A 26,170-nucleotide genomic window follows, 5' to 3' on the forward strand; every position below is an offset into this window, starting at 1 on the left:
TGTTGTGACTTGAACATGCACAGAAGAGAAAATCTTTTCTGAAAAGCCGCATTTTTATTTATCAATAATAATAATAAAATTCTTCTGTTATAAATATGTACAGCAAGATTCACATATAGGTGGACACCACATTCACATCCACAATGCAGTGTTTGTTCACTCTTAAAATTCTACTTTTCAACCGCATTCATTCATCGAGAAGCATCTGACCTCAGACACAGAATTTCTCAAGCGGCACCAGGCACACAGAGAGAAAGGGAGGCTACGCAAGTATAAGTGCACAGAGGGTAACTGAGAGCACGGTGAAAAGGGCGGGGGGGGGGGGGGGGAAGGCTCAGTGGTTGACACACGTCACATCGTGTTGAGCGCAGCTGAGTAGTAACGAAAAGTAGTGCGCTTCCTCAGTTGAAACCGCAAAGGCCTCAGAGTCACCGCGCGCTTCCTCAAGGCGCTTGTGTGTCATTTAAATGTCACACGAAGCAGCCAGGGCAAGAAAGCAAACATCCATCCATTTTCATAATTATATCAAATTCCCTTTTGTGCTCATTAAACATTCAAAAGCCATCTTAGGCGGTCTCCTTTTTTTTTTTCCCAACTTTCCATCCAGTGAACCAGAGTAGTAAATACTGACGCATACGGCGCGAGGCGGCGTCTTTGAAAGGATCCGATCAGGAGTCAAACCTGGAAGTGTGAGTCAGCCGCCAGACGGCTCGTCTTCGTGAGGGGTCGGGGAGGGTTCGCGGGGCGGGGTCATGACAACTTGGTCATAGGGAACTGTAAATCCCAACCGTTGTGGGCCACGTTGGCGTTGTGGCCACTGAGTTTGGGATTCTTCAGGCTGTAGCGGCGCATCTTGGTGTTCTTGTAGTAGATGGAATAGATGAAGAGGAAAACGGCCGAGATGATCACCACCGTAGCCGCCACGAACCCGGCGATCAGGGGCAGGTAGTCCTCTGCCGTGGCGACAACAGCAAAGATTCACCGTCACTTTTTTTTTTAACATCTCTGTGCTCATTTTGTCCCAATTTGGTCCATTAACATTAACAACAAAACACTAGGAGGCTAAAAATTACTATAGACTACAAAACAGGCTGTGGATCACCATGCGTTGATTCCAAAATGCTTGCAAATGGAATTCATTTGATGGCAAAGTTTACATTGGGTAAACTGTATTTATGACCATGGACCCCCAGGTGTTTTAAAAGGGACAGTGTGTAAGTTTTTTCATTAAAAGGGATTAAATTAAATGAAACTTCAAAAACTTGTAAATGATGGTGTTCTGAAGGACTAACAGTATGTTTTAAATATAATCATAGGTCTAGTTATCATGAAATTATATTACATGGGGGGGCATGTTTGTTATGGCTACGACAATGTTAAATGAAATACCTGCAGCACCTCCTGCTGGCCGTCATGAAAAACGACCTAAATCTTAAACATTATTCCTTTAAATGACAAAACTTGCTACAAGTTGTAACAATTCTTCAGCAGATCAGACAAATTTCTGTACGATCTTGCATTTGGTCCAAAAAAAAAAAAAAAAGGTCACCTTGCGCTTGGCTGCTTGTGTCTCATAATCAGTCTGATATCATAGGATTACAAAACAGACAAGACGTATCTTAGCTGGATGCCAGTGGCGTCAAATGGGGAATAGATAAATGTCATTCATGTTTGCATTTAAGAAAAGTTGCAAATTGTATCTCTCATATCTGTGCTCTTCCCCATCTTGTCTACTTTGCAATAAATAGAATCATTTCCAGATGGCTGGTTTACAAGACATGTTTACAATATTTAATAAGTAAATTGTGGCATTTTAGTAAGGAACAACCTATGGACAGCCATTTTTTCAAAAGGCTATGAATGGTAAGTAATCATTACAGCCAATTGATTTCAAATGAATCCTTCTTCAAATAAGTGTTGAGGTAATTAGTTCGATTAAAGTAGTTTTAAAAAGCCTAAATATCACAATCTGATTTTTGACTAACACCCAGCCTTCCTCGGAACGGATATTTGTCCCGGAACAGTGTCATTAAAACTGTATTTTCCTCACTCTGCAGGGGTCGTGCAGTCGTATGTTGCCTCAAGATTGAAAGTCTTGATGTTTTTTTTTTTTTTTTTTTAAAGGGCTAATTAAGTTTTATGTTACTACTGCATTTGTGGCGTATGAATTTAATGGCAAAATCCACCTGCTTTGTTTTTCCCGGATCTCAGCAGGCAGCCATTTTACTGCTTGCTGTCAACCGAAAATGACATCACAATGCCTCAGAGCTAATGACCAATCATGGCTCACCTGTTTTCTAAGTTTGGTCAGGGGGCATGCACAAGCTGAGCCAATTTGAGTTTTTATGAGGAGAATTTTGACCTATTGAAGTCTCGGAATTTTGGCCGGCCCGAAAACATTGGTTGATGTTTTGAAGTGAATCATGTCAGCCAGCCAGAGAATGAGAAAAAAACGAAGCTATATCGGTTTACTCTAATTTGAAGGTGATTTTGGACCAGATTTTCCAAAGATAATATCACATAAAAACAATAGGCAATAGAAATAGTCTTACCTTTTGAGACCACTTCGACCTCGTGGACGTCCGAATCCACGGGGTTGACGGCCTTGCAGACGTAGCGGCCGGCCTCTAAGACGGTGATGTTGCCTTTTGACTCCCAAAAAGTGTTTTCAGCGACTTTGGCCCAGTAGATGACAGGAGGCGGCTGACCGTCGGCTTCGCACACGAGCTCCTCGGGGTAGCCTCGGAACAGCGGGACCACTTTGGGGAGCTTGACGGTGTTGATGACCGGCTTGTCTGTTTAAAGCAGAAGTACGCATACACCATTTTTTTAACTCTGTGTATTGCTTGGGAAACGTTCCAGGGATAAGAGTCAAATGTTCCGTGAACAAAATACGGCATTTTAATCACTATTTATGTTTTCAATAAGATAAAGCAGCGATTCTCATCGTGTGATATGAATCAAGATATGTATTAGGATGTGATGTGATTTTCAGCTGACAGCAGATAACAAAATAGCTGCCTACTGATATGAAAAATAAAATAGGTGGATAATGTTATATTAATTCACTGCCAGTCCAGTTAAAATTGATATTTGGCTTTGATAGCTGTCAGGGGAGCCCAGTAAAAATAGTTTTTTTTTTTACAGTTTTTTTTAATAGTACTGAATGAGTTAAGCAGAATGTTGCATTTAAGACTTGTGGGGGCAGAAAGGACATATTGGGGGGGGGGGTTTGGGCTTGACATCCCCTTTAATGTTGGTCATTATGGTGGTACTTGTCGAACTATGTACAGTAGCAGCCAAAAGTTGGGAAACATCTTTACTTGTGTTGGCAGTTCCTCAGTCAGCTTTATGATGTGGATAATGCCACATAGAAAGAAGACATAGAACCGATTTCAGTTCATAGATGTGCATTTAAGTTTGTAGGCGCTAAACATTTGACTGGCATTGACTGATAGTTTGAGAAGCACTGCTATCCTGTATTTATATCCAATTAAAAAGCGGTAAATAGACATCACGAATGGCTAATCGAAATCAGCATTTTCTATTATAAATCTGGGACTACAACAAAAGTTATCATAAAAATCTAGGATACAGCAGAAGAAAACTGTAATAATGACATTAAAGACGAGCTCACAGTTGACGGTGAAGCTGACGGCTTGTGACATCACGGAGGGTGGTAGTCGGGGTCCCGCCGGTCCCAATTCCAAGAACGCCTCGCAACTTAACGCTGCTTCATGATGCGTTCGGTTGAGGACGAAACTGGCGCTGGCGGACACGTTTACCGGCATCTTAGTCACTGGTTCGCACGACACGTTCGAATCTTGCGGACAGTCGGCCAATCGCAAAGGCTCTGTAGGACATTTTATGGGGGACAAAATACAATTTGAAATGATATTGCAGCAAGCCTGTCTTTAGCAAGATCTGCCACATATCCTAATAAGAATAAAAATAGAAACATATGACTCGATACCTCTGAATGACGGCTCAATGGTTCGATTGCCGTGATACCAGCGAACAACGAGGCTTTGTGCGGGAGCCACGTTGGTGATGTCACAATTCAGCCGACACATGGTGCCCTCCAAAAAGGTCGCCTTGTTGATAGGACTGACGGTGACACTGTCAGGCGTTTCTGGTTGTGGTCAATGAAAGGGTGAAAAGACACACGCATATTAAAACAGTAATTCCCCATAAAATATGCTATGAAAGTAAGCAAACTAACGTACCAATTAAATAACTGTTAAATGTTTGAGTAGTTCATTACTTTAACTCATTCAATCCCGATTACATATTTTTACATTTAATTTTCTAAGAATCCAGATATTCAGTTCCAGCTACTTATTTTTTTCAAGTGTTTGTCTTAAGGACTCTAAAAAATGCTGATATTAATCGACTACTTAATGTTAGTAGTATTTAAATATCTAAAGTAGTTGATTACTTTAATACTTAATTACTCAAAGTAATGATTACTTGTAGAACCGGTTGTTTTGAGACCATTTTTAGTCAAATAAAAAAACATGAGATTGAATCTTAAAAAAATCTTTTAAAGAAATCTCTTAAAAAACGTAAAAAACACGTCTTTGGGATTGAATGAGTTAATATATATTCAAATAGGCAAAACATCCGAATATATGCAACCATTGTCAAAGGAAAACCATTATTTTTGTCTGGCTTGATTTAATTATTTTTTTAAGGGATGCTGAACTTATTCAGCCATTTACACAAGTATAATGTTAATCTGTTGCCTATAACTCAGTTGATAACAAAACTTTTTAACGAAACATTTAAAAACACATTTTTCCTCTTGACATTACATGAGCTAAAGGCTCAGGTAACAACCAATCACCGCTCATATTGTGAACATCACATGACCAAATCCAGAAAACTGTTGAGCCATGTTTGGGCATTACCTGAGTCTTGAGTACATGTGGTGATATTTTCAGGCAATAGCAAGTGGAAACATGTTTCTTAAAAAAATTCATTGTGAAAAATAGGAACTTTGTTTGGTTGAAAATGGCTAAATATGTTTGGTAATTCTTTTATAATTATAAAAATGTATGGCTGTTTTTACAATTCTGCTAATATTCATTGATGCTATGTTTGATTTCCATTTTTAATCAATCGAGTTAATTCTGTGACCAATGTGGGCTTTACTTCATTAACATAAGCGTACAAAAATTTTTGTCCACGTGTGTATACTTTTGTGACATAAGTGGAATATAGAAATACTAGATATACACGTAAATTTCAAGAAGATACCCACTGTAGAGCGTGAAGTCCAAAGACTTCTGGCAAATTATTCTGCCCTGGTGGAAGGCAGTGCAGAGAGGAGCAGGGTTCCAGTCTTTGTCTGTGTTTGGAGTCCAAGTTGTTTCGTTGACGTAGAAGACGTCGCCCTCGTGCCAGGCTATGGCTCGGGTGTTTCTGGAGCTGGTGAACATGCAGGTGGCGTTTTGGCTTTTGCCCTTGTATTGGAGCACCAGGGTCTCTGGGTGTATCCGAATGGGGCATTCATGGTGCTCACCTGGGGAGATAAATAGAAATATTACAACCTAAGCTAACATTGAAGATGAACGTGCACAGGTGCTGCAATTTTAAATTGGGAAATATGGTAACGTGTTTTTTTTTCAACCCTACACACATGCGGTGCAGTAATGCGATGTGGTGTTGACATTTGGGAGCTAGTAAAACAAAAAGTGTTTGTCAAGGTCCAACGGGAAAGGAAGGCAGTCAGGAAGGAAAGACCCTCCCAGAGGAAAGCCTGCTCCAGCGGTCTTTGTATTAGACTTGAACGCATCATCCGCCCCCTTAGCTTGCATTTCTCAATTCACAAACAAATTCATCACCATTAGAGGATATGATGTTTTTTTTGTTTGTTTGTTTTTTTAAACAAACGGCAGGACCGTTACAACTATTCATGGAATACAATGTTCCTATATGATTTACTGACAAAAGAAGCGTTTCAAATATGTGGTGTGGTCTTCTTATGCTGGAGTCGCTGTACAGCAAACAACCGCTAGAGTATTTTTAGAAATTGTCATATTTTTATCATTCACATTACAGAGCGTTTTACTCACTCGACTGGGCTCCGTTTGACAGCGACAGCTCTAAAGTCAGGAGGACTGAAATAAGACGAAGCCACTTGAAATCATCCATTTGATTTTGTTTGTTTTGTTGTTGTTTTATTTTTTTTCTCGCCCGGACCCCACGAGTAGCGGCTCTCTCCCGGCTTGGGCGGCTCCGGCCGGGCGGCGTCTGTCTCCCGTGTGCGTGTGTCAGCTTCTCCCGGAGGCAGCTGAGCGAAGCAGCTAAAAGCTAACGCTACATGCTAGGCTATTCCATGCTCCTCCCGCCGGAGGAAGCAGCGGTCCTGCCTCCTGTCCCCCCCCCCCAAATAAATCATTCCGAGTGCATGCTATCACTGAGCATGCGCAATCACGAACATGAAACCAAACTTGAAATAACTGCTTAATTGGCTTTATATTAAAAAGATATTTCATTTATTTAGCCAATTTGATCGGTATTTTTTATATGATAGAATTATTTTTCTCGTAAAATAAATATAAAAAAAAAATCATCGACTGTCAACTGAAAATGACATTACACGTAATCGGGGTCAAGTAACAACCAATCACATGGCAAGATATATAAGCGAGAGATTTAATAAAGATATAGATGAGAGCTGTACCTTTTGTGAATAGTGCCTAGAAAATTTAGTTTTTTTTTGTTTTTTGTTTTTTTTTGGTACTGTCATCCTTTAAGTTTGTCATGGCAGAAATTATATGTGATTTTATTCACAATAATACAGTATTGAAAACCAAGTCACAATAGCTTAGAATAATCTGTTTTTTGGCTTTGTTGAAGATAAAATAGAAAAGATTGAATCTAAATATTTCACAAATGTATTGTAAATGTTAAAATATCACATTCATTGTACATTTAGTGAAGAAACCCCCGTTTTAATATTTTAGTGACGAACTTAAGCAATGCATTATTTCTATTGGGTAAGAATAACTGGATGAATGATGCATGCATCTGTGTATTGTATAAAGTTTGTTGTTGACGTAAATTAGGACTGCACCTACATTTGTTACGTCTCAATTTAACCTGTTTTGACAGTCTTGCCTTTGGTTAAACCACCCTGACTATGCAATTAGTTTTTTGCCCTGCCATAACCTGTGAAATATGAATTTTGGCTTGTTTCATTGCTACTTCTCAACCCCCTCTTCTCCTGTTTGGTTTGTAGGTGCTTGAAGTAAGGATGTTGCCATAAATTGACATGCATTACTTTATTTCATTTAATGAACAGAGCTTGACTTGTGGAGTGTGATCGACGCTCACCTTTTACACTCACTGTGACACGTTTCGAGACTTGCCCTCTTTCGTTGCTGGCGAAACACGTGTAGAAGCCCGTGTGGCGCGAAGTCACATTCGAGATCAGCAGACGGGAAACTCCATCTTCATTGACCTGAGCTACGTTTTGAAAAGTAGGTACACTCCAGAAGTACTCAGGTCGCGGCTTGCTTTTGGTGGAGCACTTGAGGTATACTTCGGAGCCCGGCTCCACTTCAACGTCCTCCAACTCCTCTATCTGCGAGGGCGGATCTGACCACAACAGTTTGCGGTTATTACTCACATTTTCTCTGACAGCTTTTAACCCTTGAGCAGCATTTTGATCATTTTTATGTCATTTTCTTCCACATCATTCTCGCTGGATTTTAGTCGAGGGATGGCACACTCCTGGTAGTGTGCCATGTTAAACTTTCACACGTTGTCACCATCTGGGTGAAATTTCAGCTCCCTGTCTTTTTTTTTAGTTTCCTTTGATGCGAGATGACTCAAGATGTAAAAATCAAAGCATGGGACAAAATACCACACAATGGTAAAGGACGGAAGTTGGTCAACAAAACAGATGGACTCACATAAAACATCAAGATCCACCGTGGCGTTGACCGCGGTTGAAAACAAGGTGGCAACGACGACATACTGCCCCGCGTCATATCTCGCCAGCGTCTCGGGTATTTCCACCTCCTCTCCGTCTTTGTACCAGGTGATCAGAGGTTCGGAAGACCCACCCGCCACAGAGCAGGAGAGGTTGTGAGGAGCATACTCCACTGCGGTGTAGTTCTTTGGACATATCAGTTCAATGTCATCTATGTCATCTGAAAGAAAGGACAAAATGTTCCAAAAATTCTTACTTACTTACTTACTTTAAAAATTCTACTTACACTCAACTGTAAGATTGAACGCAGGTGAGAACACGCTAAGTTGTGGCCCCTCAGGGGTCAGGTCCAAAACCGCCTCACATTTGAGCGTGACAAGCGGCTGGAGTTCCAAAAACGACCTGAAATGTTGATAGTTGTAGCCCAAAACAAGATCAACGGGTCCTTTAACGGGGTCTTTAGGGTGGGTTTCCGTGATGACTCTTTCGCCGCTGTACCATCGTACAGTGACAAGTTCAGTGGGCGCTATCTTGCTGATGATGCATTTCAGTTCAATCGGCTCTCCTTCTTTTACAAAAGAACTGTTGGCTTCTATGGAGATTTCTTGTGGAAACGCTGGAGGAAGAAGGAAGAATTATTATTACCAAATATTTTGGTGAATTTGAGCCAACTTTCTGTGAGGTTTTGCATAAAAAAATGGATTGCTTTGTTCAAGACAACCTCAACAGTTGGATTATTTTGTATAAAACAATCCAAAAAGACCTGTTATTTTTGACCCATTATCGCATCATTTGACCCAATTGTTTTTAGAGTGCAATATGACCCAAAAAAACTAATGTAGGTTATTCAATTGACCCAATTTTTGGAGTCAAATAAATAACCCGAAAAGTTGGGCCACTCACCCTTAGTCTCAAACTGACTAAAAAAAACAAACAAGTTATTTTGTGTGGTATTTATATGACCCAACTTGTTGACTTAAATCAATTTTAAAAAAGTTGGGTCAGACTCTCTTCAGGTCAATATGGTTTATTTTTGTTCTAACATCTTTTATACTCGAAAATTAAAAAAATGATGCAACTATGGATAAAACAGTTAAAAAAACACCCAATTTTTGGATCAGTTTGACCCAACTCACTGTTTTGTTGTTGTTTTGTTTTTTTTGCACAAAACACCCCTCAATAAAAGGTCATTTTGTACAAAATAACCTCTAAAATGTTGCTGTTTTGCATGATTGTGAAATTGCATGATGAAATATTAAGCATCTGTAAATTTCATGTTGTGTGTTTAGTGTTTGTTTTAAAATCGTTGTATACTAAAATGGAAATTACAATTAAACCTCAATGAATTAATTAGGGATTAACACTCACTGTAAATGACCACGTTTGGCTTCTTGGAGCACTGCTCTCGCCCACTTTTTGGTACCGGTCTGAGGAAGCACGCGGGAGAGATGCTCCATGTGTTCAGTGCGTCCACACTCCAAGTCAAATGGCGCACAGGCTTCAGACCCTGGCCACCCAGCGGAGCCTCCCAACCCATCTCTTTGTAGAGGGGGTCGGATGTACTGCAGTTGATCGACACGGTGTCTCCGTATCGCACCGCCACCCTGGAAGGGCTCAACTCGATGGGGCAGCAGGCACCTGCATGAAGTGGTAGGATCAGCGAAAGGATTATTAGTTAGGTCCGCAGTTATGGTAGCAACACAGTGAAAGCTTGAGATACTTGAGATAGCTTGAGAAAGTTTACTTTGTTCTGTGATCAGGTCTAGATCAAAACACTCATAACTCAAATCATCTTTTCACAGACATGAATGGAACCACCTTTAATATGTTACAAATATGTAAAATATTGATTGTGTTTTCATTAGCAAAACATTATATATATATATATATATATATATATATATATATATATATATATATATATATATATATATATATATATATATATATATATATATATATATATATATATATATATATATATATATACGTATATATATACACGGAAATAGAGGGAAAGAAAGACAAGCAAAATAATAAAACGGAATGTAAAAATGTAAAATTTTCAATAATTTGCATTGTGATTTAATGCTGCAATCCAATTCAGTGGGCTGTTCCCGACTCTGGTGTACCCAACCTGGCCACTGCAAGGCAGTATAATACAGTGATGTAGACAAAGAATAGACTTCTTTCACTACTAATGAGGAATCTTCTGCAATATTTGTCACTTTTCAGGGGACGCAAATTATAAATCCGAGTATTGTTATTGTTATGTGTCTACATGTGTTGTTCCACCATTTTTTTCCCAATATGCATTGCCTAAAGTAACTGTATCTATGCTAATCGTTAGCACGGTGAAAATACAATAACAATTATCGAAATGCATGACAATCACATTAGGGGGAAGAATAATTTCTTTTGTGGATAAATGAAGTATTTCATTTCCCTTGTGGATGAATTAAGTATATCTTTCTTTCCAACCTACCAACCCACATAAAGATATAAATACATGTATATATCTGTTACATTATTTCTCTTAAACAAAAAATTAAAGCTGCTTTGAAGTCATTTGCAACACCATTTTCTCAGCATTGGTGGGTTCCATTTTGTACTCACAGAGAGGCAACATGCAGTTATTATTATTTTGGAACGTTTGTGGCATTTGTCGAGAGCATGCTCAACTAAAATGCAAGAGCGGTGTGCCTACCTGTGACACTGAGCAGAAGCCCCACTAAGAGTCGCACGAAGGTCGTCCTTTCGTTCATTTTCCAAAGGCAATAAAAGAGTTTCCTCTTGTGTGAATCCTTTCCTGACTCAGTTCCACTTGTGTACCACGTCGTGCCTTGCATAAGTGTCAAGTACAAGAGAAGGCACGACAGAGAGAGAGAAAAGGAGGTGTGATCACTTGATATGCGTGTGTATGTGTGTGTGAGAGAGAGAGAGAGAGATTCTTGCCCCTAATGAGTCAGGCAATGTTACACTGCAAAGTCGACGCAGCAGCTGCTTCAGGGTGCAGATTGGGACATCAAAATAACCCCCCTTGTCACAAACACACAGTTGTTAAAGGTCCAATCTAAAGTTTACACTTAGAAGTTCAACATCCACTCACACTTCTGAAGGCACTTCAGGGGGTACGTTCAATTTAACAACGGTTTCTGCAGGTAAAGACAATAATCCAGTCTAATACTTTTTGGTGCAATGTCACAAACAGTATATGTATCTTTTCAAATTAAGACCAAATCAACTGGAACATGAAGGACCCTATTTCTAAATAGTCCTATCGTGGTTGATTTTTTATTCGGATTGTCATCAGTCACGCAATTTTACGGCACACGAGGCAGAAATAAACCAGACGTATCTTATGGAATTGCTGAAAAAAAAGCTGAAGAGAGATACCACTACAAATGTAGATACAAAGTGAATTAAATCAAACACAGATGTTGGATATGCAGAAAGCAAAATAAATGGCTTGATATTTCCCTTTGAATTTTTTTTTTTACCTCTCTCTCAAAAAAGCTTTTCCAGACAGATAGAAAGGGTATTAGAGTATAGCGGTAACAAGCTAGAGCGTTGTGTCGTTAGAATGTTTGACCTTTCAAAAATAGTTAACTTTGCTTAAAAATGCACAACAATTTTAATTTACACTCTCCTGATTCACCATTGAAATTAATGGTAGTGTTTACCTTCCCCTATTTTTCCAGTGACCTTAAAAATCCACTTACCAACACCCATTCTGTGTCAGCCACACCAGTAACCACACAAACAAACATTGTAAATCAAGTTAACAGCCTTTCAAAAAAAAATATTTAAAAAGTACAATTAATGCTGAGAGGAGAAAAGAAAATCAACAGGACCAAATGTTGTATGCAAGGACATGATGTTTTTTTTTTTTTATATATGTGGTAAAAAATACATAGAAGGCCTCATTTAAAATTGGTATAACCAACATTGCAGATTTTTACACTTGTACTTTCCTTAATGTTGGCCATTTAACTTATTCAACGCCATCTTTGACATCCTTAACCGTCAATGGCAATGAATGAGTTAATGAATTGCCAGTATACCTAGTTAATGATGGAGACAGAAACCGGAACTGCATGTTTCTGTTATCAACAAGTATTTCCCATGAGAAAATTCTCACGATAAGATATGCGAATACTCTATGAAGTTGCCGTTTCGAAATGAAGTTGAAACTAAGTAAAGTGGGTTTCCGATAAAACCATCAAGCCTATTGTGCCGCTTTCTGGACAGTGCCAAGGAAAACGGTGGACTTTCCTCACCACGCCTTGTTCGTTCACTTCCTGTTTGTAGCTTGTTCACTGATTGAAAATGAAAAGGTGTAGGAATTTTCAGGAAACGCAGGATATGTTTGCTATTTGTGCAGGATCGAGGGCTGTTGGATTTGGGAATGTTGCTGATGAATCATCTTTGGATGATATTTGGGAGACATAATTAGATATATTGATCATTCTCAAAGAGAACCAAACTGAGGTTGAATCTTTTTTTTTGTTTATTATTATTTTCAAAGCTAATCATGCAAGGGGAGGACCTGGGAAACATCAGTTACCGTGAGAAAGTGTTAAAATTTCAGGCATGCAGTGAAAACAGTCCAACTCCATCACATCATAACGCGTGCCCTTTTCTCCACCCTGCCCTTTAGCTACATGATGGTTTATACAAGCGTTTAGATCAGATGATGATGATGTTGTCCACATTAATGATGTTTGACCTTCTGCCGTTTTCCACCCATTTGAAACTTAAAAAAAAAAAAAGGCAGAGTTGCCATTTTGTTAAATTCAGATTATAGAACTATAATAATCTCTGAAAATGAGACCCAAATGTGCAAAAATTATACAAGATGACTGACAGTAATAATAAAAGCTATGACTATAAAGAATCACGTTTTCTGTTTATGCACATGCCAGGTGACTAAGATATTGTTGTGAAAGTGTTGTCAAGGAACAAACTTTTTTTTGGAAAGGGTTGTGAAAGTATAACAATGGAACAGACTGGAATGATTGCAAGTAAAACAGTGCAGACCCCGAATGAGTCACGAGGAACGTTTTGTCAGATAACTTCTATGCTTTACTGACGTCAGCATTTGGGGCCAGATGCTTCTTTCTTGCCATTTCTCCATTTTTGCCCCCACCTCCTCCCTAAAAAAAAAAAAAAAATCCCAAATACTAGTGACTTAGTGAAACAAGGCCGAGTGAAATGCGATCGTGGCAACAGTGCTCCTTCTGTGTGTGAGCATTGTTGCATACAAGCTGGGCCTCTTGTGCAAGAGAGGGGAAATCATCCAAATGTCTTTCTTGACTCCCTTTTTCCTTCGAATGCTGTCCAAACTGCAAGATAAATCACTGTGTACGATTCTCATTACTCATCAGCTTTCAAAAGGAGGATGTCTCAAATATCAGCTAAATATACATACATACAGCCACCCCTTCAACGTCAGAAAAAGCGAGTGCCAACTTGAGATAACCTATACATATATATATATATATATATATGTATATATATATATATATATATATATATATATATATATATATATATATATATATATATATATATATATATATATATATATATATATATATATATATATATATATATATATATATATATATAATCCTTTACAATTATTATTATTATTATTTGCCCCTCAACACAACTGAATGCTTTTGCAAACCACCTTTATCGAGTCCAAGGCTGAGTCACAAAAGTCAGACTCCAAGTCAAGTCAGAGTCCACAAGGTCTTAGTCCAAGTCAAGTCTGAGTCATAAAAAGTCCGACTCCAAGTAAAGTCAGAGTTCACAAGGTCCGAGTCCAAGTCAAGTCAGAGTCAGAAAGGTCTGACTCTGAGTCTAGTCGGAGTCCACAAGCTCCGAGTCCAAGTCAAGTCTGTCAGAAAGGTCAGACCCCAAGTCAAATCAAAGTCCACAAGGTCCGAGTCCAAGTCACAAAGGCCAGACTCCAACTCAAGTCAGAGTCCACAAGGTCCATGTCCAAGTCAAGTCCAAGTCACAAAGGTCCAACTCCAAGTCAAGATAAAGTCCACAAGGTCCCGGCACACAAGGTTCAGCTTCAAGTGAAGCCCCAGTACACAATATCCAAGTCCAAGTGATGTCTGAGTCGCAAATGTCTGTGTTTACGTAAAGTCCAAGTCCATAAGGTCTCAATCCAAATGATGTCTGAGTTACAAAGGTCTGAGTCCAAATCAAGTCATTATCACAAAGGTACACGTCTCGGTCAAGTACAAGTCACACAAAGGTCTGACTCCAAAGGAAGTCCAAGTCCACAAAGTCTGAGTCCAAATGAAGACTGAGTTACAAAGGTCCAAGTCCAAGACAAGTCAGAGTCACAAAGGTCTGACTACCAATGAAATCCAAGTCACAAAGGTCCATTAACACTGTGGGATATAAATAATTTCTTCTGACATGTTTAGAGAAAATACAACAAGTTGAGTCACTGAAATAGCTTTAACATCCGATTCATGTTTCGTTTGTTTAATTCAGCACATTTCCTGTGATTCTTTGGAGACCCTTCTCGGCTTGACACTTCCTGGTCCCCTGCATCACAAGAACTAAAATGATTTAAGCTCATCCGCCAAAAAGGATCCCATTGTTACTGTCCATCATTAAATCTGGGAGGAACTTTTACTGGAATGCATGCGCTTTGAAGGAAGGTCACTGTTCCATATGTTACAACTTGCAGAATTTCGCAATCAAGTGACCATATGGATTTTTATGCACTCAGAAAAAAACATAACAAAAAAATGGATTAAACGCAAATAGCCTTCCAGAGTGGTTCTCAAATGGTGTACCCCTGGGGGTACAACAAGGCACTCGGGATTTGTGAGATTTTAAAATATCGTTAAAAAGTCGCATCCGTGCAAACAACCTTTTGAAAATATTCCAGGAAAATATGTAAAAAAAAAAAAACTACATTCAGTAGGCTATTGTATTTAATAATCCTAAAAATTCACTTTCCTCCATGTCAGAAGGGTTAGCACTAGCATATACCACCTAGTATCATTACTATGATCCTTCATATTTATTTAATTATATTTAAACTCTTGTGATGCAGCTCAAGCTCCGCCTCCCTTTTCTTCTCTGACTGCACATTTCAAAAAAGAAGAGGACACAGCTTCCAACTTCTGGGAAAACTCCTCTGTCCATTCATCCAGAAGAACATTTGTCTGGTTTTCTGTAAATGTCGGATATCCTCTGGCCTTAACGGCATACAAAAAAGAGCAGGAAGTGTGTTTGGAGGTGAGAGTTGGGCTTCCTGATGTTACATCCAGTTATCTGATGACCTCCTGCTCTCCTGCTCCAGTCGACAACTAAAAGCCTCCCTCCCCTGTTCCTACTTGGCTTTCGCTTCCTGACTGATTAGAAAAATTTCAGTTGAAGTAATCCCAACGTGTTCTACATCGCAAACTCAAACTCTCCTTATTTGCAAAGGCTTCCTGTGGCGCCATTGTGAAGTTCAATTGTTGTTGGCCCGGCTCCCCTCGGCTCCACACTCGCTCGGTTTTAATCTGTTTTAATGCACCCCACGTCTTCCCTTTCCTCTCTTTTACTTTCTATCTGCTCCATTCTGCCGGCTTCCTTTTCTCATGCAAGCGTCCTCTTGACGTGGAAATGAGCCAGGGTTCACTGTAAATGAATTGTTTTGTGTTCTTTCTTCGGGAATCTCCTGTTTTGGGGGATGAGCGAGATGATTCGGCAGATTTGGAAAGTTTTGTTTGAATAGCTCTATTTTGCTTGGTAGGGGACACCTGCTTTAAGATGAACATATTTGCACAAAGTGACCGTTTGATGTCAATATGGAAATTAGAACAATCACACTTGATAGGGGGGCGGGGACTCAAGATACGTTAAGTTATCATAAGATATTAAAACTCAAAACTAAGAACGATTATCCTAGTACTCTAAAGGCAGATCTACTGTAAAACCGGTGGAAAGAAGTACAGTATAATGTCATGACATCATCATCATATGTGAACATTTAGGGGTACTCTGTCCACAATGGAAATTAAGACTATATGAAGAGAATAGTGAGGGGAGCAATCAATAAATGTTTTGGGTTTTGTGTGCGTCTGTGTTTGATTATGTGAACGAAATGTGGGTTAAGGTGGGGTAAGCACAGAGAAATGGATGATGTCATGCATTCTGGGAGTCATAAATGGTCAGTGTTTTCCAGTTGGATTGATTTGGGGGGGGTAATGCAATGACATCTGCTCACCAAACTCAAGTGAGTGTTTTCATCTGCTTGGCTTCGCTTGGCCTGCACGATGTGATTTTAAACTTCACGGCTCCACCGTCTGTTCATTTGAAGGAAGTCCGACAAAAGCCTGAGAAAAATCAGCACAACATTTGTCATATTGAGGAATAGTTTTTGAAAATATTGCATTTCATAGTTAAAAGTTGTTAGTTTTTTATTTTGTTGATAATCATGATTCTTACGTCATCTTTATTTTAATCATGAATACAGCCGTGCAACACTTCTTCACCACATGTGAGGTGAACATCTGGACAGCATTAATGTGCAATAAAACAGTATGTAAAAAAGAATTTGAAATACTTCCAGAAGTGCTAATTTATACTTGTTTTTAATTTTTTCCTTTTAAAACCATTATCATAATAATTAAAAAAAAATCCTAGTAAAATATACAGATTATAATAGTGTTTAAAAATTATTTTGTACAATTTCAGTCGTCCCTTTTGTGGTTGGCTTATGTAAAGTAAACCACTCGTTTTGATAAAATATTTGTACTGATGGTTTGAAATACCAAACTTTTCCTCAACATATTTATAGGTACAGTTCAAAATGATCTATAGTTGTAATAATTATAAGAGTATGCCAAAAAATATTAATTTTCTTGTCTTATTTTAATTATTTACTTATCTTTGCCTGCTGGTTCATATATGCGATCTTACAGTTTGTTCCAAATTAACATTAAGAAAGTACAGTTCAGCACAGTACTCAATTGTGAGAATTAAATGCAAATGGCCAATGACCGCTAGGTGTCAGCATTGTATCAAATAAGAGATCCAAAAGACATGCGCGTTTTCTCATTGCATCCAACTATGTCAGCGTATATATATCGGGTAAGCGAGACGAATATAAAAGAGGGAGCTGATGGAGGGGGTGCAGGTCTGTTTCAAACAGGTACCATCTGAAATGAGGACCGGTAACCACAGTGACCACACACTCGCTTTGCAGCTCTAGCAGAGCTGCTGTTCTGGCTGAATTAACAACGTCCAAAAAAGCCGCTGTGTTGAAATGAAACGAGGGAAATCCCAATTTTGTTTTTCTATTAGCTAAAAATGGAAAAGAAAATGTGTGCGTTTTTTTTTTTTACAAGGGAAGTCCTGACCTATGCCAAGGTCAATAGAGTTTATTACTCAGAAGTCTGCATGTGAAGTCTGCATGTGAAGCAATATATGTCAAAAGACATAAATTTGAACGGTGCTTTAGAGATATATGCATTGAGTGAATTAGAAATGAATGTGGTCCTTGTTATACTGGAAGTAAGCTTGAGCTTGTTGACAAGCTTGAAAGAAGCGAAAACAGCCTCCGCCACACCACTCAAATGGTTATCGAGAACTTTCTAAACCACATTTAGTAGAAAATGTGAATCAGAGGAAGATGTAACGATGCATTGTGTCCACTCTTTGAACCCGTGTGACACTTTTAGACGACCTTTTCCGACATCTTCAGAAGTGACCCCATTTCTTTCAGTTTCAGTTTCCACTGAAGGGACTTTTTTTTTCTCATACAGCAACTTTGATTCTGGGCGTCAACAACTAATCAAGTTTTCCATGTAGACATGTTCTGATTCAAACATGCAATTACAAAGGATATTTTCGATACATTTCATCATTGCAATACTTTGGAACTCAAACATGTTTACAATGCGTTTGAAAAATGTGATTACAAACATTTCAATGCTTAAAAGTCCTGTTTTTTCAGTCTATATGGACAATTATGATTTTAATCATTTTAATCATCCATACGTCCATTTTCTATCATAAAAGTGACAATAAACAATAAACCGACCAAAAATGCATTTAAAGTAGCGATGGGAATATGATGCTTCAATATTTTACTTCCCTAAAAACTCTTGTTTTAAAAATAATCACTAGCAAGGTGGAACTATATTAACTGCTTCTTTGAAAAAAGACTGCCATCTAGAGGAGTCAACAGATATCACAAGTGCTTCATGAAGCTTTGTTTGTCACTAATTTCAAGGCCTGATTTCTTAAAAAATAAATCCCATGCAAAAAGTTCAGGGAGCAAAAATCTGTGCTAATCTTTGTTCAGTTTTAACATATATTTGACATTCATAGCTTGTGCATAATGTGTTTAAATGCCACCATTAACTAATTAGTAAGTAATTTAAATACGGCTCATACACATCCAGCACTTTGCCACTTGCCACATCATTTAGGAAATATTCAATGGGTGAACTCTTTTACATATATACATATATATATATATATATATATGTAATTTTTTCCCTATATCAAAACGTACTAAAAATCACTGCATATGATTATATATGAAACAAATAAACTCCAATAATATTTGGCGTGAAAAAATGGAGCTTATCCTCCACCTGTAGACGCGTTAATGTCTTCCAAACGTCCATCAGCTGTTCTGCACCATTGTGCCTCAGCGTTGCAGCTGTTGCACACATTACCGGTCCATTTGAGGCAAAGCAAACCACAAAACTGACAATTTCTCCACTCTTTGAAATGCTAAGGATCCACTGTTTGTGAAGATTTTAAACATGGAAACTATTGGATGTCTGCACTGTGGTTTAATTTTAACTTGTTTGCTTTGGGTCGCCTCCAGCGTGTGCTGCAGATGGGCACTTTCTCACAGAGGTCTGGAGCTTTTTCCAGCTCGCAGCGTCTTTCTCGGGGTCGGATAAGGGGGAAGGGCGCTTGCGTTTGAGCTTAGCAAGCCTGCTGGGAAGCCAGAATGTTGTTGTCTTGTTTAATGTTAACTACAACAAAGAACTTGTCCTTGAGTAGTAGAGAGTTGCCAAGGCCAATCTGTTACCAAGAGTAGAAAAAAATTACTCGCTTGTCGGTTCATCTGTTTGTTGGCTAGCAGGCTACTTCCTGTTTTATAGAGGAAAACAAGATATTGGTTGGCTCAAAACTTCACTTACGTAGGTGTAGTAGCAACTCGTTTACAGTACTAATGCTAGCTTAATATTGCTAGCGCTGCTTTTTCATCATCGTATGACATTTTTGTAGGCTATGTTTGATGCATCGGAGACTCAAGTCAGGGAGGGATTAGTGAAGCGAGGCTACATTTGAATCTTTCTAGTGGTTATGATACTACAAACTGTCCCTTTAATGCGTGAATTTTTTTTTGAGACGAGACTGAGGGAAGGAAGAAAATGGATAGCCGCTGCAAAGTGGAGACCGTAGAGATTACTGTACTAACATCATGCTCACGTATACGACACATCGTTTATGCTAGGTGCTAACTGATCATTTACTAGATATACAGTAGGTCCATTTCTGTTTCCTAATTTTTGTTTCTAATACTGCTAACAAAGAAAAAGTACAGAAATTACACTCGAGTCTCTTGTTTCAATACTTTAGCAAACGCGATGGAGCAACTGAACGCAAGCATGTGACATTCCAGAGCCTGTATTGTGGAACGAACAGGGTCCACATGACCCACAAAACACGAGATCATGCAAGTCTGACTGTGGGACACCAGATCTTTGAGAGCTGAGTATCTAGTCATTGATTTAATATGCTAAGAGAAAGCCCAAATCATTCATTTCAGGCTGTCACAAGAAACCCACAGGCCCAGCGTGAGGACCGAGTGAAACCAAATAACACGACCCGCCTCGACCCATCTGGACTGAAGAACACCTCTCCCTAAAACATAACCAGGACGTCTTTCTAAACCACACCCGTGCTCCATTCCCGATTGCTTGAAGATGGACGAGCCATTAACGTGTGAAAGGGAAAGGATGCAAAGGTCTTCTTTTTATTGTGGGCTCAGCAGGAGCTAAGGGCCAGAGACCCTCCAACCCCCACTCCGTTCATTGACAAAGAACTCCTGGGCACTGTAAAAACACCTCTAAAGAGGGTGACCAACTTCCAAGGTTCGCTAAAAACGGAGAGTACAGGGTGCGCACATCTGGAAGGCATCAAGCTGTTGTTGGCCGCAGGTGAAACTCCACCATGATGACGCGGGTGTGAGTGTGTGCTTTTCAGCGACTTTCTGGAAGACTTGAAAACCTAACAAATTGAGTCGATTGAGGTTGCCGTCTGCAATTCATTAGAAAAAAGGAGAAGTCGGCGTCCTTCGCACGGAGGCATTCTTTCGATTAACATGAACTTGTTAGTTAGCAGAATTACACGCGAAAACATTTGATTGCGTTACATTATGTTCAGTGACGCTAGGAACTGCGGTTGATACTAGGTGACTTCGTCCTTGACTGGTTACCAGTCAATCAAATAATGCGACCTACAAGCTGCACTAGTCCGAGAAACACGACACTATATAAAACAGCACTTCCAATTTCTAGAACTTTGTAGGGGGATGCCAACAGCACATTGGTGATGTTTTGGAAAAAAAGACTTGAGTTTGAGCCATTGGAATTTGGTGAAAATTGTACAGTCCAATAGAGTGAATGGAAATGTTACAGTTCATTCCAGAACCCATTAAATTGAGGTATTTCGCCGTATGAGTCATTGTACCACCAATAAAACACCCCTCTTATAGTTGGAAACCCCCATCAAAGAAAACAAATACAAAACCTTTTTTTTTTTTTTGCCTCGAAGGGAAAACTACAAATTGGACTGTTCCCCATGTGTGTGATTTCCCATAATTTATAGTTTTGCAATAAATTGTTTTCTTCATCAACAGCACAGTAGTGTTGTAGTTCTTGAAGTTCTTGGTCTCAAGATCAGTTTTTAAGGTTCTGGGTCTAGTCTGGTAATTTTATGTTTTTTTTTTTTTTAATTTATGTATTTTATCAAGACCAATCAAGACCATTACCACTATTTGATAAGCAAGAAAGTGCATAATTTCCAGACGAAATTTGCAAATGGACCATATTCTCTGCTCCTTTCATTGCATCATATTATTAGGTGCAGTCTCAATTATGGGGTATACGTGTATTTTCGTACTTACATACATAGGACACACCGTATTAAACATGCCCAAGTTTGGTCTTAAATAAAGGTTTATCGCTCCCAGGGTATGTACTGTGTTTAATACAAAATATTCTCTGATTGTTTGATTACTCCCAGTGTATCTACTTTACATAATACGCAACATTATCTGATTGGTTTATTGTCGCCAGTGTATGTACTGCATGTATTATGTAACGTTCTCTGATTGGTTTGTGGCTGTTCAGTACATGCCCTGGGTGTTCCTTCTCATGTCCGACAGTTAGTAAAGCGATAGGCTGGTCGCACAATAAAGTTTTGCACAGACACGGTGCACCGGATTAGAAGGTGCACTGTCAATTTTGGAGAAAATTAAAGGCTTTTATTTGCAACTTATGATTTGTAAAATACGGTAATGAACTTATGTAAAATACGGTAATAAACAACAGCTTGACCTCCAAATGGCTTGCTCTTGTCTCTTTCTTGATAATGTTTTGGTCTTGGGTTATGCGGTCAAGACTACAGATAAAAGTATCAAACTCTCTTGTAGAACATACTGTACCTTCTGTTAATGTTCTGGGAAAGGTACAAACAGCCACCCTGGAGTTCAATGACTTTCCCAATGGGATACATAAGTGTAGCCTAAGGGAACCAAAAAAAAATGGACTCCTACTGTAAGCCTGCTTCTTACAGTACGGCTCTTTGTTTGAGGACCAGGCGCTCTAACACAAGCTGTCTTTGTATGTGCAGTCATCAACGCTGCCCCTCCCTTCCTCCTGTTCGACTTACCTAGAGTTCCGCCGCCGCCGCCTCGGGCATCCTCCATGAGAACCCCCACAGTCAACTCCCTTTGCCCTTTCCAGGACTCGCCGCTCAAAACCACAAGTCACCTCAGCCTTGAGTTGACCTTCACGCACGCCTTCATGTTCAGCTCGCCAGAAGCTTGCGGGAGAAAGCAAAGAGAGCATGGCAGACCACAAATTTGTTGCTTGTGCCACATATGTACAGCAGAAGAGACTTGTGTACAACAACCTAATGAGACGCTGCAACCGCTCTAAACATTCCACTTACAATCATCTGGATTGTTGATGGCCTCATTTTTTAGATTATGTTTAATTGATTGCATACAGTCAGAGTTTAAAAATGATTTTTCACTTCTACAGCAGCTATTTTGTTTGGCGAAGGTCTATGAGATTCATGTTTGTAGTAATAACTTCATGTCTGTTGTGGTCTTAATCATTCATTTATATGTGTTGCGGCAATGCATGTTTTATTTTGGTTTCAGATAAATTTGTCTCCAAGAGAGGAATTACATTTCCAAACCAAGGTTGAATTTGGTGAATTAGTGATATACAATCAGTTTACTGCAGTGTTATTGTTTGTGGTCTCTTATCTTTATTGCGCATTAAGATTTTATTGATTTTATTTTTGTTTTTATCCTTAGCTTGAGACTCTTGTCACTTTTTATGATTATTTATGCACATGTAAACCAAACCCAAACCCACATTGAGAAAAACAACCATTCTCGCTTATGATCAGATATGATTTGCTTATGATCAAATTCAACTAGAATCTTTAATGAATGAAACATGCATTTTGTAGTTTTGGAAGGTGGGAAGGAAATGGATTATCCTTTGAAAACCCACACAAGTTCAGGGAAAAAAAATCTCCATCCATCCATCCATACTCCATCCATCCATCGCTGCCAATTTAATTACAATACGCAGCATTGATCCATAGAATTCTAATTTCAATTCTTGTGCTCTTCATTCAAGGTCAACAAAAGATTTTTTTTTAAAGGGGGACCTTTCTTTTTGGCAGTTGTGTGAGAATTGTAGGCCATGTAGTTTTAACACCTTTGCCACTAATTCTTTCAAAAGGAGGGAGTCTCCATAACAAGAGCACATGCTGTGCTCCAGAAAGCGCCCCGGGGCTAACTAGAGACAAGCACTACATGGTCATAACCCCCCATGCCTGCACCCCCTCACATCAAACCATCATCTGCCTTGCCTCCCCTCCCTCCCACTGTGCCCTACAGTCAAGTCTGCTGTTATTGAGCAGGAATTTCACAGACGCTCCCACTGAGGCCGAGTGACCTCATCAGCGGGCAGGAAGTCAGAGGGTTCAAGTTCCCCCCTTGCGAGAGCGATCCCACACAGTCCCCGCAGAAGGGGAGAGTGGGGTGAGGGCTATCGGGGGGCCCGTGGAGAGACCCTGCCACATCATCACTGTCATCACATGACGACGGCTTACGCAACGCAAAGACGAAGGAGAACAGTCTCAGAGGGAAAGCAGCTGGGTCCAGGTGTCTCCAACTTCCCGGCTCCAACGTGGCAATGGAACAATATGGAGGAAGCGGAAAGGGGATGGGGGCATTTTGACAATTGTATATATAGTAATCACCGATGAACAAAGATGTGACCATTCATAGACAAAAGCTGGCCCCCACTTACTCCCCCCTCCGCATCATGACATCAGGGAATAATCATTAATGTGAAACATCAGGGACACGCAACCGATTGGAGGCTTTTTTTATTCTCGCTGCAGCGGGTCAACGACCTTGACTGTTTGTCTGTCCCTTCCTGCGGCCTGCCCCGATGACATCAGTGGGAATAGAAAACCACATGGGCTCGGCACGCCCACCTGGTCTCATCCAAGCTTTATTCAGTGGCGTGCTGGACTTAAAGTCAAGAAATATAAACTGGGGTTGGGGCTTTGCTTTGTTCTGCTCGGTGTTGTAAGCGTGTGGCTCCGGCATTGATCCATTTTCATTTTAGGCCAAAAACTTCAGAGCGCTTGTTTACAGTGGATCAATAGCAACAATTCGATGTAACCCGGGGCAACGTCATGCGCAAGGTCACAGACGCACACCATCCCAAAGCGCTCAGAACCTCCCTCGGCGTCCAAGAGACTCGTGTTGCGGTCCAAAGACTGGCTGTAGTGGAAAGCGCAACCCCCCCCCCCCCCCAATGTAATATATTTCACCTACCGCACACAGTCAAAAAGCTAAGACAAAGTTTGTTAGCTCTTTGCTTGATGACTCAGCTGGAAAACACATGGCCTGGGTTTGGTCACTGCTGATGTGTAAAGCACTTCGATGGACAAAAGTGACGAAAGACACCTCGTTATTGATTGAGCAATCAACTACAGCTTACCAACTGCAATGCCGGTTCTATGTGGGAAACCATGAAAACCACACCACTTGGAAATGGCCAGAACCAGACTTTTACTCAGTAAAATTATGTTTGCTCATCCGCAAGTAAGGCACATTAGCAAATATTTATGTTTTGGTTTGTTTTTTCTTGTGAAGCATCCGGTGAAGTTTTCCTTGGAATAGATCAAAATGGACTAAAATCTTAGTCTAATGCGAGTAAACACACATACACACAAATACGTATCAGCGATAGCATTACCCCATCTCTTGGGAAAACTACAATAAAAAACAGCAACACACGGAAGCGGTAACATGTCTTGTAAAAAAAAAAAAAAAAAAAAAATCTCCGACTTATCGCAAAACAACAAAGAATGCAGAGAAAGTTGTGAAATCTAAACAGCACCACATGTCTGAGGCCCACTGTTACCAGGCAATATCACAATGGTCTGCGTGTGTGTGCGCGTGTGTGTTTTTCAAGAGCCTCTGTCTGAGCATTCGGAGCTGGGTGAAAGACAACATTCAACAAGATAGAGACTGGATTGAAGACTGGGAGGACATTGACTGATAAACTCTGAACCCTCTCACAATGACAACATTCAGGCGAAGCCCAAGATGAGCTCACTTAAGGCTCGGCGGGACGGCGGGAAGCCTTCGCACACCGAACAGAACATGATGATATACTTCAGGCAACTGAATGTGAGACCGTCAAACTGGACCTTTGGAACCGGGAAGAACCGATGGACAGCTTTATGATGTTTTTAGACCATTTTTTGTTTGAGAGCCAAGTCATTCAAGGTCCAAAGCTGTGGTTCACTGGAAAGAACACCCAAAAGCCAGAGCTATGGATTCGGGGGCTAAAGGTCATCAGGATGATCAGGAGTCAATTGAAAGCCTCACATGAGTGCTTTAATAATAGAAACTGGGAGAGGGGAGTAGTGATAGAGAAAGCATTTAGAAGTGAGAGAAAGCGGAGATAAGTGTGGGCCAGTCTGTTAAGTTAAGAAGGGTCGGCGCTCAGATTGGATCATCTTCAAATGTTGCCATGTGGGAATGCCTAGAAGAGGATCACAGGTCGGGAAAGTGGCGGGTAACATTTTCAGGACTGTTTGAGATAATTGAAGTGCGTCCTTCAGCTTGGTCATAAAGAGAAGGATGAGAGAGAAGGGGAGAGGACCAAAGGGGAGAGTTTTGGTCCTTCAGCAAGTCTGGTTCCCATTAGACCAGAGGCCCTGGATCACTTTGTTTGTACAGGCAGAAGGTCCCAAAGGGGGAACACAGAGGCGGCCTGCTGTTGCTCCTCCCAACTTGGCCGCCATGGAGGGAATATCAGCTGCAGTCCTTCATGCTCTCACCCCCGACTTTGTCCCAGTCCTCCTCCTTCCCCCCCACCACCTCTCTGGAAGTCCAAACGGGCCGTTTCGGAACTGTTTACGGATGTTCTCTGTTTATGTGATGAAGTTCCCGTCCGAGCTCTGGGCCTCGCCGTTCTTGAAATTTAGCCGCGTGATCAACATGAAATTTGTCATAAACGGGATGCAGTGAGAGTTCATTTCAGCTCCTCGAGAAATAATCTGTCTTCACGCTAATGTACCCCAATCATACACAGTTCATTTGAAAGTTCAAATCAATGTCGGCTCTTGTCTCAAATGGCATGTGACTTATTTTATTTCCGCTTGGATCGTGACTTTCTCGTTGAAATTTGTTTTTGGAGTTGCAATCTGAACTAACAATCTGACCTGATGCAATTGAACGTTTTGAGAGGTTAAAAAAAATTATATATATATAAAAAAAAAATATATATATATATATATATATATATATAAATATGACATAGTTTATCACACCTCAAAATCCATCGACCATTGTGTTCGAGGGTGATGTTTTTCAGAATAGCTGCCTCTGCCCAAAAAATTGCT

At 39.9% G+C, this 26,170-nt stretch overlaps 1 protein-coding gene across 1 annotated transcript; it reads right to left on the reverse strand.

Moving 5' to 3' along the window:
• Nucleotides 1–40: 40 nt before the first annotated feature.
• Nucleotides 41–21,906, reverse strand: icam3 (intercellular adhesion molecule 3). Its single transcript, XM_088436452.1, has 11 exons — nucleotides 21,890–21,906; nucleotides 10,650–10,784; nucleotides 9,311–9,580; nucleotides 8,229–8,558; nucleotides 7,923–8,162; nucleotides 7,342–7,605; nucleotides 5,264–5,524; nucleotides 3,974–4,132; nucleotides 3,638–3,853; nucleotides 2,553–2,795; nucleotides 41–953 (listed from the first exon to the last, which is right to left on the reverse strand). Exons 2-11 carry the CDS (start codon nucleotides 10,705–10,707, stop codon nucleotides 751–753), a joined length of 2,244 nt encoding a protein of 747 aa, XP_088292578.1. The 5' UTR covers nucleotides 10,708–10,784; nucleotides 21,890–21,906; the 3' UTR covers nucleotides 41–750.
• Nucleotides 21,907–26,170: the final 4,264 nt, after the last annotated feature.

This window comes from Hippichthys cyanospilos, chromosome 16, assembly GCF_059441005.1.
Source record: "Hippichthys cyanospilos isolate Australia breed blue-spotted pipefish chromosome 16, RoL_Hcya_1.0, whole genome shotgun sequence".
In the NCBI taxonomy this organism is placed as follows: Eukaryota; Metazoa; Chordata; class Actinopteri; order Syngnathiformes; family Syngnathidae; genus Hippichthys; species Hippichthys cyanospilos.

Bases quoted from the DNA above. Each gene is read 5' to 3' on its own strand.
- icam3 (XM_088436452.1), bottom strand. From the start codon at position 10,707: ATGAACGAAAGGACGACCTTCGTGCGACTCTTAGTGGGGCTTCTGCTC. The intron at 8,559-9,310 runs GTGAGTGTTAAT...TTCTTCCTCCAG, and splicing joins GCCAAACGTGGTCATTTACA to CGTTTCCACAAGAAATCTCC. The intron at 4,133-5,263 runs GTGGGTATCTTC...GACCACAACCAG, and splicing joins TTTGGACTTCACGCTCTACA to AAACGCCTGACAGTGTCACC.